Source organism: Callorhinus ursinus, unplaced genomic scaffold, assembly GCF_003265705.2.
Source record: "Callorhinus ursinus isolate GAN/ISIS: 27379988/994484 unplaced genomic scaffold, GSC_fseal_2.0 scaffold16, whole genome shotgun sequence".
NCBI lineage: Eukaryota > Metazoa > Chordata > Mammalia > Carnivora > Otariidae > Callorhinus > Callorhinus ursinus.
This window is the reverse complement of record NW_027397078.1, coordinates 15974952-15990750: the sequence shown is the minus strand read 5'-3', so window position 1 is coordinate 15990750 and position 15799 is coordinate 15974952. Positions and strand designations below refer to the sequence as shown.

General features: G+C 35.5%; 1 protein-coding gene across 2 annotated transcripts in view; it reads right to left on the bottom strand.

Moving 5' to 3' along the window:
• Nucleotides 1-15799, bottom strand: part of DMD (dystrophin) — a 2222747-nt gene that overhangs the window by 1486327 nt on the left and 720621 nt on the right. For both annotated transcript variants that reach the window (XM_073901937.1, XM_025857655.2), the window contains exon 13: nt 3104-3223. In XM_073901937.1, the coding sequence (XP_073758038.1) occupies nt 3104-3223 (120 nt within the window). The remainder of the gene's footprint in view (nt 1-3103; nt 3224-15799) is intronic.

Below are 15799 nucleotides of genomic sequence, written 5' to 3'. Positions count from 1 at the left end.
TTTCTTCAAACCTTTTAACAGAAAGGCTTCTAAAAGTCTTTTTTAAAAGTCAGAGAAAAATGGGATGCCTGGGTGGCTTAGTCAGTTAAGCATCTGCCTTCAGCTCAGGTCATGATCCCAGCCCTGCATCAGGCTCCCTGCTCAGCAGGGAGCCTGCTTCTCCCTCTCCCTCTGTCTGCCACTTCTCCTGCTTGTGTTCACTCTCTCTCTCTCTCTCTGTCAAATAAACCAATAAAATCTTTAAAAGAAAGTTAGAGAAAATCTAACTTATAATAAAGTTCATAGAATTAAGTCAATACACGTAAAAATATTCTATGAGGAATATTTTCAGAGTTTTAACTCCAGATGATAAGAACACATCCCTCTCTTACTGTACTAAATCAAGGACTCCCCTTTCTAGTTTGCCCCATCTTCATCTCTTGACTAAAGACCACTGGGTATCCATGTGGGGGCTCTGGATGGTGCCTCAGCACAATGTAGCAAAACAGATTAAGGCACTGTGATGGCAGAAAACGGAGTGGGATAAATATTCAAGACTAACAAGTCGAAGGGAATAAGCTATGAATGACCAGACCTAGCTCCAACAAAAGCCCTCGAGGATCCTTCTCAGATCCCTGCCAGTTTTGTATTTGTTTTGTTTTTGTTTCAGTTTTGTCCCTTGTGTGGAGTCCATATACTTGTTTTTCTTTCCTAAAATTCTTCCTATTGTAACGGAATTCCTCTGGGACCAGTATCAGACATAGTAATAGTTCGTGGTTTCTGAAGCACACACGGAATTCTTATTACATGCAGAGAATACTTGTGTTGCTGTTAAAGTGACTCCTCTAATGTATTTGTTTATCTCTCTTTTTATCCTTTATTATTTCTCTTCTCCTCCTTCTCTGCCAACTTCTCTTTCTCTTCCCCTTCCTTTTAAAAATCTAACTAGGTTAAGATTAGATCATATCATTTGCAAAGAACCTAAGAAAGAATCACCAAAATGTCAAAGTCAGATGAGAGCCCAGCATTCCAGAGCAATTTGAAACCAACGGTCAAATAAGGCATAGAATTCAAACATGGATTCCACTAAGACAGAAAAAAGTCACGGGATGAGAAGAAAGAAATGTTCAAGCCAGGGTGTTCTCCCCCCAAAATTCCTTCTAACCCTGCCCTTTTAGACACTAGTCTAGATTATCTAAAAGTCAGGTTACAGTAAGGAGGTATGTAGAGGGAAATGAGGGTATCAAAGGGGAAAAGTGGGTTGCGGGGAAAAGAGAAAGCTAGGAGGTAGTTGTCAACGCTAATTAATAGTGAGGCAATTATGGACAAATGCAGATGGAGTCCGTATGATTTAGGAGAAGCCAATACACACACAGCTATCTTAGTAGATATCTCTGAGCCAATGAAATAAAGATAGAAAATAAGGCAAAAATGAAAGCAAGTAGGATAATAAATATAGAAAAGCTTAGGGCCACAACTCTTAATTTATCCTAAGTAAGCTCTAACCCAGTCATGATCTATGAGTACTATAGACCGTTTTTCAAGGTGGCTTAGCCCCACAGACATCACCCCAGAATGATTACATTCTAAAGCTAGTTGTATTAGGTCTGGTAATACCAAAGTGGATGTTTCTCAGTTATCATGTTAACTAGAAATAGTCTATGACTTAGAAAAATGTCGGCCTTGATTTTTTTTTAACCAGTCACCCTCCCAACTTTTCTGCCCCCTAGACTTCTTTTCCCTTTTTTGAAAATTTCTGAGGAATGCTGAGTATTAGATTTTTTACCCATCTATAATTAGCTACAACACTATTTTATGAGAACTACAGAAACCTTTCAAATGGTCATAGCAGTGGTCTATCTATACAGTCCTTTAACTGGTCACAAGTATATATGTGTACAATGCATCTGATCATATATGTGATGATATAGTATAATAACAGGTGCCAAAAGCCTTTTTATATCTGTAATCCCTGTAATTTCATTGAATCATAAGCAATTAACATGGGTGACTAATATAGGTTAAGTGCTCGGTTGTAGCAGTTCAAGAATTTTCTTTTTGTCATTTAATGGTAGAGAAGAAGATACCATTGTTAAAGACTGGAAGTTTAAAGCAGTAACCTGAGGAAATGACATTTTACTGAGATAAAAAAACACAATTCACACAAAGATAGAGGGAAACAGAGATAAGGCTTTAAGAAACTGTGTTATAGGTTAGGTAAGAGTAACTATGTTTAGAACAACCTTGTGCTGATAAAGCTATTTAAACCCACATTGATTGGATCCTTAGACATGTCAGACTATTGGCCTCTAACAATCACAAAGAAAAGGTAGGCATTTTATGGGTAAAGTGAATGCTTCAAGTATAACCTGTAGGTGTGTGTGTGTGTGTGTGTGTGTGTGTGTGTGTGTGTGTGTGTGTGTATCACATTCAGAACAATAAATTGTATTTTTCCTAAATGTTGATGTTTTGGTGTATGTACATATGTTTTGTTGAAAATGTTTTCAATATTTTTACAGTAAAATGTTGTTCCCAATTAGGAAGAAAAGATAAAAATACGAAAATACCCACCTTACTCTTTGTTAATAGGTGCTGGTTATGTTTCCAAGGATATAATTACTATGACTCAGGTTGAATGAGGGTTTGAAACACTGAGTATCTTCTCCAACAAAATTTATGTATCCTGCTATGTTCTCATCAAGACTATAACTGAAGTTGTCCAGGAAATGAAGGTGTTTGATTTCTCACAATTTGACTGAATGTGATCCCTTTTGAGTTTTATTTTTCTTTTTACCTTTGTCCTCTCTTTAACTGTAGGTTTTAAGAAGATATAAACAATATTCCTCTGACCAGTTCTCTAATACATGTTATTCAACTATAATTAAAAAAAAACCGATCTGCATTCATATATTTCCCCAAAGGCCAGGAAGCTAGTGTGAACAAACAGTGGATAGTTAGTGAAAGGGAAATGTGCACAAATGGGACATAATTTGACTTAGTTTAAATAAATATATGCATTGTAAATATTTGCAATATACAAATTACATTATACATTTTCTAATTTTTTTCTGAATTGCAATTAATTATTTTGAATGACACAGTGTATTAAAGAAAATAATCTGACCTTCAGTTGTTCTTCCAAGGCAGCAGTTGCATGGTCTCCACTAGATTCATCGACCACCACCACCATGTGAGTGAGAGAATTGACCCTGACTTGTTCCTGTTCTAAGTCTTCTTGAAGCACCTGAAAGATTAAAAAAAATTAAATTAAAAGCAATTAAAATAATAGTCTCCTGAACTGAATGCCAAAAAATCATTTCTTTCCAAATATGTGGGATTTAATTTCTGTCATGTTTTGGGTAATGCAATTTTTTTATTAAACTAGAACAATTCCAAGCAAATTTTCTGCTATGGTTCTCAGCAAACTTAGCACATTTCTGCTGTTAGCTGAACTTCCTTGGAAGTACAGAGACGGAGCATCTGTTGAGAACATTATGGTAGAATGTGCCACACCTTACACCACCTCCTCTCACCTTTGCAAGGATTTTTCTCCTATAATAACCTGCTGTTTCGGGCATCTTCAGCATCTCCTTCTCCACTGAAGCTCACCATGATCAACTGTAACAAGACAAACTCTCTTGACCCAATGAACCCTTCCTGCTACTGCTTTATTATTTGTTCCTCTTCACTGAAAAATATTGTTTTCTACCCTTACTCTTGCCATTTCCTTACCCTACTATTTTCCTTGCCAACTACCCCTTTGAAACATCTCTTGTAAAGGTTGCCATCAACCTCCAGGTCCCCACATCCATTCTTCATTCATTCTCTTCTCTTGAGTTTCACATACCACCCTTTCCTGATGATGCCCCCCCACCTTGCTAAGCACTGCATTTGAACTCCTTTGCTGGTTCCTTCTCCTCTGCTCAACTACAAATCAGATGCCATTCCTCTGTATAAAAGCCAGTGGAGTCACATCACAATAAGAAGGAAAATACAAAATTTAAAAAACGAAAATACAAATTCTTTCCCAGAAATCCTTATACCATCTAGTACCTGCCTACCTCTCAAATCTAATTGCATACAATTCTTGCCTTCTGATACTATGTTTCGGCCATACTTGTTTTCTCTCCCACAATCTGTCCAGCTGTTTGCTTTGCCTGAAGTCTTTTTCCTCCATATCTCTAAATAATGTCTCTTCCATATTGTTCAAGACTCATTTTAAGTTCAGTTACCCAGAAGGGCTTTTTCATGAAGATGCTGTCTAAATTTCCTTCTCAATTACTTTCAATCTCTATAATTTTTTAAGATAATATTTTCACTATTCAATATTTTCTTATATATCGGTTTAGTCATGTACTGTTTGTATAACTTACTGGAATATAAGGTCAACTAGAACAGAGATGTCCCTTGTCCTCACTACATATTCCAAGCGACTGAAGATCAATAAACTGTTGCTGAATGAATGATGCCAGGTGGAGGGGTAAGGGCAAATGTACAGATGAGTTTGGATAAAGATTACAATCTAATAGGAGGGATTTGCTTTTTTAAAAACTGTAATTATAACTACACTTACATCACATACAACCATAAAACAGTAGTCCAATCTTTTAAAAATCATAGTATACAACTTTCTAGTAAAGATAAACAGGGTAAAAAGAGTGATAGATAGAGAAGGAGTAACAGAGAAGGATGCTCTAGAACTGAGACATCTTGCCTGGGAGCTCCAGTTCCCCCAAGACCTTATCACACTACCCTCATTGTGATTAGAAAATCGCTATATGGGTATGCAAAATGTCTAATCAGCTAGTTTGCTCCCCGGAACACTGTATTATATAATATAAGAATGGAGAAGTAGGTTTGGGACAAGGTCTGTTAATTTCTGGAAAATCTGCAGTCCTTGCCTGTGAAACAATGATGTTTGGTACCTATCAGACCAGCTTTTAGTTATGCAAGCCCTGTGGTAGATGTAAGCGAACTTATTTGGAATTGGTCACAGATTTTTTTTATCCCAGGACTTTTATTTTTTGAGTCTCAATATTTTAGAGCACTATAAAATCACTTACTTTTAGTTCCTCTCTCTAGATTTTCATGCCCTATTTTCAAGTGAAGCAATTTAGAATAAAATGACTATGCATTTATTTTGTGTGGGGGGTCTATACTGCCTATCATGGCTTTGACATTCCAGAGCGTACACTGGGTAATAAAATTCTTTCTGCCATGAGGCCGAAAATGGAAACATTAACATTCAGAGTTGTCCTTGAAAGTCATGTTGAGTTTGTGTTTTCTGAGTTATATAAGGCAGGACTGGGAGTATTTCAAATGTGTCAGCCAGAAATGGTAAAATAATTAAAATAATATTTTGGTGGCCATAAGTTTGTTTCCTTAATTTGGCCAAATTCTTTCTCCCTACCATTCAAGTATGAGAGCATATACAATTACATGTATTAAAAACAACTAGGAAATAATGCTATACTGTTCACATTTTTACATCTAAACTATTGTTTTCACTATTTTAATATATTTTAATAAAGGAACTTTGAGAAAATCATCATTTGATCAGTGAAGTACTAATTTTAAACTTGGGTTCAGTCTTTCTAAAGCACATGTGATCAAATGTACTATTTATTTTTTCCAGCACTTAGATTTCTGATTTTGTTTTGCTTATCTAGTTGCTTTATGATTAGAAATTATATTCTTGCCATATTTATCAGGTTTAAATTTTATGCTTTTGCAGGAGTGCTAACACAAAGAACCAGTAAAATTAGTTGTGGGTTGATAGCTTCAAAATCAAACATAAGACCTATCAGGATTTATAGTGAGTAAAGGGAAACAAAGGAACATGGGAAAGGCACTCCACAGTGCCTCAAATTCTTGAAGAGTGCATAGTACTGGAGGAGATTAGCATATACTATTTGATTTAAGTTATTTCCAGTATTTCTTTTTCCCTTCTATGATTTTTTCAAATTATACCTCTTCTTTTACTAATAATCAGGGATTAAAACAAAAAGGGTTAAAGTTAACTTTTCTGAGCACACTCCATAGCCTCAAAACAGAAGCCACTGAAACATAATCATATTTCCTATTTCCCCAGACCTCCCCTCTGAAAATAAATAGAATGCATACCACAGTATTTGCTAATGCCCCAGTATCATCAAAAGACAAACGACTATAAAATATCCAATGTCTAGAACTCATTTTTTTAAAAAGTTGATTCTTAGAAGTAGCAAAAATGTCACATACAGAGAGGTGGGATTTAAAAAGTTAAATTTATCTGCCCACTTACATATCCATGAATAAGGGCCTGGATCATTGGTAGAAACTATGCCTTCCGGCTTCCCTCTTCAAGAAAACACAAATTCTCAAGACTACTAATTTTTAAAATACATTACAATTTTTTAAAGCTATTTTAAAATGAATTTTAATTAAATATTTACTTCTTATGGATTTGAATTTCTCTTAGCTGGATTTATAGAGATTTACAGTAGATTTGCTAATTAATCCTGAAATTATGAGCCAAATTATTCCAAATATAGATATATCCCCAGAGAAGTATGCTAACATTTTTGCCTATCAGGAAATAATATTTTCAAATTGAAATGCTGTCATATGATTGTTAAAGTATATTTTTCTTGATTAAAAGCATATAAATTACTTACACACACACAAGTACATGCTAAGTATTTTATTATTGGCAAGTATTTTTTGCCATTCTTTTTATACAAGTAATGCATTTGTTACACTTACCAGATGGAAAAAAAAAATTCAGGCTCCTAATTACATTTCTATACCATTATTAGATAGATACAAATGTCAGCAATGTTTGTTCTCTAATGTCAACTAACAACCTTTTTTTTCCTTATGACAAGAGAAAAGGCCAACAGTGAAATTTAACATTAAAAATGCTTAGATTTGACAAACAGATTTTGTTAGACCTCTGTAAATAATTCTATTTCTTATAAATTATTCTGTAGTTAAAGGTCCTGACCAAATTTGTTATTCCCTTAGTACATATTCACAATTTATGATTTAAATATGACTTTAATTCTATTGCCTTCAAATGTCATCAATAGTAGTGAATCCTTCTTGCCCTGACCCATGTCAAGTTGTTTTTCAAAAACTGGCTCAGAATGATCACTGAAGAAGAGTCACTTTTGGTGTTTACTCCAACTTAAGTGATTTAACTCTTTATTAGCACACAAGTGAAATAATGCTTGGAAAATAAAGGAATGCAAGTATGTAAGGCTAGGGAATTACTAGATTTGATGTGCAGAGGTGAAGAACAATTAATAGAAACATAGAGAAAGAGAACACAAAAACAAGGTTGGGTCTCTCAGAATCTCCCTAGGAGGCTCTACAATACTTCCCTTGGCCATAGTATATACTCAGTAACATGGAATAGGAAAGGGCAGTGGCTGCCTATATGCATAGTCTATTTCATTACTCCTTCTACTTGAATGATCAACCAACATAAAATTGCCGACACCAAGTCCACACACGTGGACATGTACATGTACACACGTACACACACACACACACACACATGCACATCTAGAAACAACACAGATCATGGGCTATGCATGGATTCTAAGACCATCTGCTGCCTCCCACATATTACTTTAAATTAAAATATGTTTAATAAAATATTAAATTTAAGTAATTTGCAGCTTTTTAGTTTAGCCTAAGAAAATGCACACAAAAAGAAAGGCTGATGAGAACAAAACTTGTATCAAATATAAAATTTGCAAAAAATCTTAAAAAATTAGAAGAGTTTCTAGAAACATGGGATAAGAATAACACCTATGAAAGTAGTATTTAAAAAAAAAATCCATCTCAGGAACAACAACAAAAAAATCCCTAGACACTTATGAACAATTAGCTCATGCAATACATCTGGATATGAATTGATCTTATTTTCAAATAAAAACATCCTGGCCAAATCAGAAAATTTTATGATTTCTTAAGAGATGATGAGAAGGTAGGCAATTTATCTTTCTCTTCACCTTTTCTCTTATGGCCATTCTTATTTCCTTCCTTCCATCAGCTCTACACTGGGCTAGGCTCTGTATCTCCTGCTTCCCTAAATGAAATGATCTAGATATGACGTGCCATTTTATTTTCTGTCCAGTATTCAATTCACTAAGCCTGACTGGTCACAGTACAGTCTAGTTCTTCAGGAGGATCTATATACAGTATGTAATTTTGTTCTACATTTGTTGAATATTTTTAAAAAGCTACCTCAACAGGTCTTCCTAGAAGACCTTTTATTTTGATATCCACTTACTAAATGTGATTGTATGGTTATATTAGTCTTTATATCAGAACCCACTGTTTTTTACCTTTTTATTAGAAATAAATGTTTAAGGGGCGCCTGGGTGGCTCAGTTGTTAACGTCTGCCTTCGGCTCAGGTCATGATCCCAGGGTCCCGGGATCGAGCCCCGCATCAGGCTCCTGCTCAGCAGGAAGCCTGCTTCTCCCTCTCCCACTCCCCCTGCTTGTGTTCCCTGTCTCACTGTGTCTCTCTCTGTCAAATAAATGAAATCTTTAAAAAAAGAAAAAAAAAAGAAAGAAATGTTTATGTTTCATCCAACTCCTAAGCTACCAAAGGGGGGCTCTAAAGACCATTTCAATGATATCTGAAAGATGTTCAAAGACATCTCAAAGATTTTAAAAACCTAAAGGTTCCCACATAAAGCTTCCCAAGTGCAAAATGAGGGTTCAAGAAATACGAAAAATTGTTTTAAAAACAGAGTTGATAATTAATGTATCCTGCCTTGTTTGGCGTATAAGTAGAATAGGGTATGGTATGGATGACAGACTAATAAAAATATATGCACATTTAAAGGTGTGGGATCTGAAGTCAGATTTCCTGGGTTTGATTTTTGGTTGCATTGCCAACCAGCTATGTGACCTTGAGAAAGTTTTCAATCACACCAAGCCTCAGATTACTAATTTTCAAAATTGGGATACTAAAAGCACCTGTCTCTTTAGGTGTTTGGAAATCATGAATACAATATAATTGCTTAACACATTGCCTGGTACACAGTATGAACTCACTAAACATTAAGAGCTAGTTAGTACTAAAATCTCACATTTAGGCACATTCAGAATAAAGACTTTAAATCCTATTGCAAGAAGCCAATAGTCACCTCATTTGCCTCATCTAATTCCTGCTGTCTATCATCCTCTAATAGGTATCATAAGTACAGAAAGGGTGTGCTTTTGGAAATCCAGGAATGAAGGACGGAGGTTACTGCCAATATTTAGGATTTAGAAAAATATAAAATGAAGTTAATTTTAATTTTATTTTATAAGACAAAATAGACTTTATTTTTTTATTATGTTCAGTTAGCCACTGTATAGTACATCTTTAGTTTCTGATGTAGTGTTCAATGATTCATCAGTTACGTATAACACCCAGTGCTCATCACAAAATCCAGAAGACTTTAGCTTCCAGATTATTTACATGAGATTAACAACAGTAGCTTTAAACTAACTGATCTAGTGATCTCATACATTGCTAAAAAATAGTATCATCAGAAAAGCTATATTATGGGGTAAGGAAGACAGACCTTAATCACTAAATAATAGACCTCAATTCTCATACTTTTCCTCCTTCCCCTGTAATCCATGCATGCATGCAGACATCCATACAACCTGCCTATAGTTACACCATTGAAAACAGCAATTAAAGTGAACACCAAGAAAATGACAAAAATTAATGAAAAAGAAGAGAATAGGAATATTGGGAGAGAGAGATGAGGTGGAAGTTTTCAGGCGCAGCACAGAGGAAGTGATATTCATGTCAATGTGATATTCCATTCTACTTATTATCTTCCTGCTCAAACATCGCTGTTATTCTTATCATAAGCCTATTTTGTTCTATGTTCCCTTTCTAGTTCCTTTTGCCCTAATTTTAAAGAAAGAGCTACAGAATTAATGTTGAAAAGTCATTTCCTTAACCATTTTAATTCTGAGCATTTCATCTGCAGCTACCACCAATGTGCTGTTTCCCCATTGCTTACTCTGAGTCTGAGGACTTACAATGCAATCGCTCCATCTCTTCCATCTAGATATTCCCAAACCAGGGAAAACAAGTGTCACACTTGCCCAATCTCCTTGCTACTGTCTGCATTTGCTCTAGCCTCTAGGATAGCTACTGGAGTCAAACTTCATTGGAATCTAAGAAATGAGGGGAAAGAGTTTGGCAGACAGATCAAGATGAAAAGCCAGAGTCTATTGATTACTATCTAATTTACCTTAGGCAACTCCTTAACCTCATTGAACACAATGGAATATTACTCAGCCATCAGAAAGGATGAACACCCACCGTTTGCATCGGAATGGATGGAACTGGAGGGGATTATGCTAAGTGAAGTAAGTCAAGCAGAGAAAGACAATTATCATACGGCTTCACTCATATGTGGAACATAAGGAATAGCGTGGAGGATCACAGGGGAAGGGAGGGAAAATTGAAGGGGAAGAAATCAGAAAGGGAGACAAACCATGACAGACTCTAGACTCCAGGAAACAAACTGAGGGTACAGAAGGGACGGGGATGGGGGGATGGGGTAGCTGGGTGATCACGTGCCCTAAGGAGGGCACGTGATGTGATGAGCACTAGGTGTTATACGCAACTACTGTATCATTGAACACTACATCAACGCAACTACTGAATCATTGAACACTACATCAAAAACTAATGATGTACTATATGCTGGCTAACTGAACATAATATTAAAAAAAAGAAAACGGAGAGGGAGAAATCCATCCATCCATCCATCAATCAATCAATCCCTCCAGGACAGGTTTAGTACTGGATTTAAATGAGATAATACATTAGAATCAGCTACCACAATGCTTAGAGTTGGTAAGTGGCGAGGAAATGCTGATTTTTCTTCTATTTCTGACATTATCACCCATTAATTCAATTCTTAGACTAAGATCCATGGAAGTAGTCCCTCTGGGCATCAATATTTATTCACAAAACTTTTGATAATCACATCATATATCTTCTAATTACTAAACATTCCTTGTGTGCCAAAACTATAGAACATCATATAAAAATATCAAATTTAGGGGCCCCTGGGTGGCTCAGTTGGTTAAGCATCTGACTCTTGGTTTCGGCTCAGGTCTTGATCTCAGATTGGTGAGGTCGAGCCCCGAGTTGGACTCCACACTCAGCAGGGAGTCTGCTTGAGATTCTTTCCCCCTCCCCTCTGCTCTCTCTCTCTCAAATAAATAAATAAAATAATAAATAATGCTTTTTACAAAAAATCCAATTTAGTAGTTTTCTCATTCTCACTAGATGATCTAGATCTTTAATTGTTAATGGAATCTAAAATATTATCCAGTATAAATTAGCTCTGCAATATGAAGTTCTATTAAATAACAGTGTACTACCAGTTGTACCACTAGAAATCATTTTGCTCATAACAGAACTATTAAACATAAAATTATAGCATACTGTAGTTACCAATTTTATATTCCTTAGAAAGAGACACAGTGCCATATTCAACCTTATTTTTAATATGAGAATGGATTTATGGTCTTGCATTTTGTTATAAGATACATGAATATATTTTCCTAGAAAAATTACTTTCTTAAAATTCATATTACCATATCTGTTGTGGCTTTCTTCTGAAAAATTTTCCCCTAAAATACATTCTAAAATGTTTTATATAAGTAAATAATTCATTTACATTATTAATGTTGCATTACCTATTACCTATTCAAGGAAACTGAAATTAATTGGTATTGGTTTAGAAAAACAGAGATACTTTACATTAGACTAATTCCTTAAGTGAGAGATAGAGTCATCTCTTTTCCTTTTTTTCTTTTTCTTTACCTTCCCCAGAGCCAGAAACTTCTAATAAAGAAGCGTTATAGGACAAATTAAGAATAAAAAAATAAAGCTAGTGTCTCTAAGATTATGGCGTCTTGGATAGTTATATTTCAGTAGATGTACTGATGTACTTGAAAACAAGGCTGTGATATTTTGAGCAATGTAATGTCACTGAATTAGTACTCAGTGATTTTTAATGAACCAATTAGTAATCTCTTAACTGGAATAACTTGATTTGTTAAGAGAACATGAGCATGGATTTATTATCATCATTATTATTTTAATTACATTAATGGCATATCTAGTATATAATGTTATCCTTGGAATCTGCTGCTTGTTTATAGCATATTGATGGGAAATTATATGCCTTCTCAAGTAGATTTTAAAAAATTAAAACTGAGCATCAGGCATATAAAACTCTGTCGAATATGAAGAGTGATATTGTCCTTTTCTAATTTAACTCGCCACTTCCTTATATCAAAAGAATGTTATTATCACACAAATCAATCTTATTTAGCTTGGAGACATGTCTTACACAATAATAACAGCTAAGGTCATTCATATAATTCTAGGTACCAGGTATTATTCTAAGTGATTTTTATCCAATTATGTGTCCAATATTTTTATCATCCCTGTAAGATAGATATCCTCATTATCATTGCCCTGATTTCATACTTGGGGAAACTGAGGCATAAAATGGTTAAGTAATTTCTGCCAAGTTATTCACCTTGCAAATGATAGAGCTATGTTTTCATCCCAGGCAGTTTGGCTGCAGTGTCTATAATATACTGCCTCTATATTAGAGATATTAATACACTTAAATATGAATAAGAGATAGATATGTCTGTTTTGTATAACTGCACAACATAAGGCACATAAATAGAAACTTAAACTATTGTGTGTAAGTGTATGTGTACATGTGTATACTCAGTTGAGTTCTAGGTTTTAGCCCTCTGGTGACACTTGAATTCAACCTATTACATTTTATTTTATTTTTCTAAAATATTTTTTTTAAAGATTTTATTTATTTATTTGAGAGAGAGAGAATGAGAGATAGAGAGCACGAGAGGGAAGAGGGTCAGAGGGAGAAGCAGACCCCCCGCTGAGCAGGGAGCCCGATGTGGGACTCAATCCCGGGACTCCGGGATCATGACCTGAGCCAAAGGCAGTCGCTTAACCAACTGAGCCACCCAGGCGCCCTCAACCTATTACATTTTAAAGACTACTACCACAAGGCTTGCTTTAAAAATACACACACACATACACAATAGTTAGGTCCTGCTATATGTTCTTACTCTTTGAAAGCAGTGTGAAGACTGGGTCATTTTAGCAATAAATGCTAATCAGAACAGTGTTTAATATGGGGTTTTGGGCGTTAGTAGAAGGTTCAAGTGACTTTTTTCTGCATGGCTTAGTTTCTTTGACTGTTTTTAACTTTTCTCTCATGAATCCTTCCTATCTGGATATTTTCTCTTGGAACATATTTATCATCATGCTGTGCTTTGACTATTTTCTTATGAACCTTTCCTATCTGGATATTCTCTCTTGGAACATATTTATCATTATGCTGTGTATGTGATATGGTCACGGGATCTCCCACTTGAGAGAATACATGTTTTTCTCCCATGATTCCTATTCTGTGCCCCTTGAACGACAAGTAAGGTCTATATGGAATCCAAAAACAGAGAAAGTACAGTTTCTCTAGGCCTTCTCTCTCCTTCCTTAATAAGAATCTTGGAAGAAAGATTAAATTGTAAGGCCAGTTTTAAAAAAGGGCCAACCAGACCTAATTTAGCCTGTAACTGAGGCCAGAGGGCAAAAAGTCCTTATAATTTATATTAAGTTCACTGAGACTCACAAGGCCACAGTTCTGCACACAAATTTAAGAATAGAGTCTTATGATTACAGATAGCATAGTTTGCCCAGCTTGTCCACTCTTCATATATTCCTCATGAATTGATCACCCTGTGGCAGGTACCCAGCTAAAAATTTGATTCCATCAAATGGATTTCCTTTTCCACATAAGCAAGGGTTACAAGCTTGATTTCTATGGACATATCTAGGTATGAGTCCTGGTGGCATCTTCTGTGATATTTACAAAGATTCTAGCTAGGATTACAATCATTGAGGAATTTTAATAGGAAATGAAACAGGGATAGAAGGAAAGAACAAATGTCAGAGGTAGCAAGAGGGTACCAGAGATAATATCTCTCCAAGTAAGCTGCCTCATAGACGTGCTCCTTCTTCATCTATGAGTTGTTTCCTTGTCCCTACTCATAATTTTTTGTTTATTTAAGTTTTCAGATTCATGTCTCTGCAAGGAAGCAATGATGAGGCTTCCATGTGCGATAAAACTAGTCAGAATTGTTTAAAGTGTCTGCTCAAAAAAATAAAGTGTCTGCTCAAAAAAAAAAAAATTACAGAGCATCAGTTATGTACTAAGTACTTGGCTAGGCAGTAGAGAAACACAGAAGAGGTCTCTCTGGTTCTCTGGCTGTAGCATAGCATTTTTTTCATGATTATAATGTTTATCTTTATTGCCATAGTCATCAAACATGCATTAATCACTTATTAGGGTCAAAGGAAATAAAATGGAATTTCAAAGCAGTAACTAATAACGTATTTTTAATCCTACTAAAGATGGAAGAGAGCCAACTAGTCACTAAAAACAAAACTTGATCCCATGGCATTCTTTGGCTTTTCAGAATCCTGCTCTTCCCCATTATTGCATTTCTATCTTAGTACTGTCTATTTTTCAAAATCCAACTTTGCTTCCCAATTGCCCAGCCTCACAATCTATTAATTCAAGCCCTTTGCTCAATTTCCTAAATTTAGTCTTGCTGGTTCTGCTGTTGATTTCTGAAATGTGTCCTACACCTGTTAACAATTTTCATTGACACTGCTTCCATTCAGGCTCTATATGCTTTCTGCAGCATCGTCCTACCATGACTTCTGGCCTCCTATTCATCTGTGCTCTGATTTATCTTACAAGATATATCTTCCTAAAAAATTTAGATAAATTTTCCTAAATCACTACTCTTCAGTTTAATTTCTCATCAACAATGGCTCCCTACTACCCATTAAGTAACTCCAAATGCCTGAGTCTTGAGTTCAAGACCCTCCATGATCAGGCTGTACTCTTCTAGCTCTGAGGATAGCACAACACATGATCTAGGCAAGTGACATACTCTACACTTTCCCACCTCATTTCCTTTGCCCAACCAAGTCACTGTTTTAATATTCTCAAGTCATTTGTCATATTCTGCCTGGTACAATGGTCACTCGTTTTCCATGTCTTTATCTGCTGTACTAACATGTGAGTTTCCTGAATAAGATTCCATATACAGTAGGTCTCTGTATTCCTCAGAGCACTCATTGTGCTTTAGTAAGTATTTGTTCAATGATATGGAACAGAATGCAATGGAATGAAATGAAATGCCAAATCCTTTAGCAGGATTACACCTAAACCCTCCCCACTACATGAGCATCTAGATCATTTTAAAGGTCACGGGAAGAGATTTCCCAATCTTAGCAACCCAAATGTTTGGGATTAACTAAGCTGCAAGGAAAGGACAGGTGACTCTGCTTCTAAGAGGTCATTTAATTTGTATTAATCAGTACTTAACCTAGAACATTCACTCAAGTCAGAATGTAGCACACATGTCATATTTATATCTGCAGATTCTAATAACTTGTTGGTAAGGACTTTGTTGATGCTGTTACTAAGCCAATGTAGCTAAGAACAAAAGTCTAAATCTCTCAGAAGAATTGGAAACTTGGCTAGTACACTAAGCCTTAACCATCTCAGGCTGACTGTGCTTTGAGACAAAATGTTCCTCAGTCAAATACTTCCCTTTTGATTAAAAGACCCTCCCAAATAGCCAACTTCCTTCCCATTAATGAATATCCAAAGCCCACAACAGACCTTTATTCCTCAATAATATTGTCAGTCCTTCAAGGGGAATCCTTTCATTCCT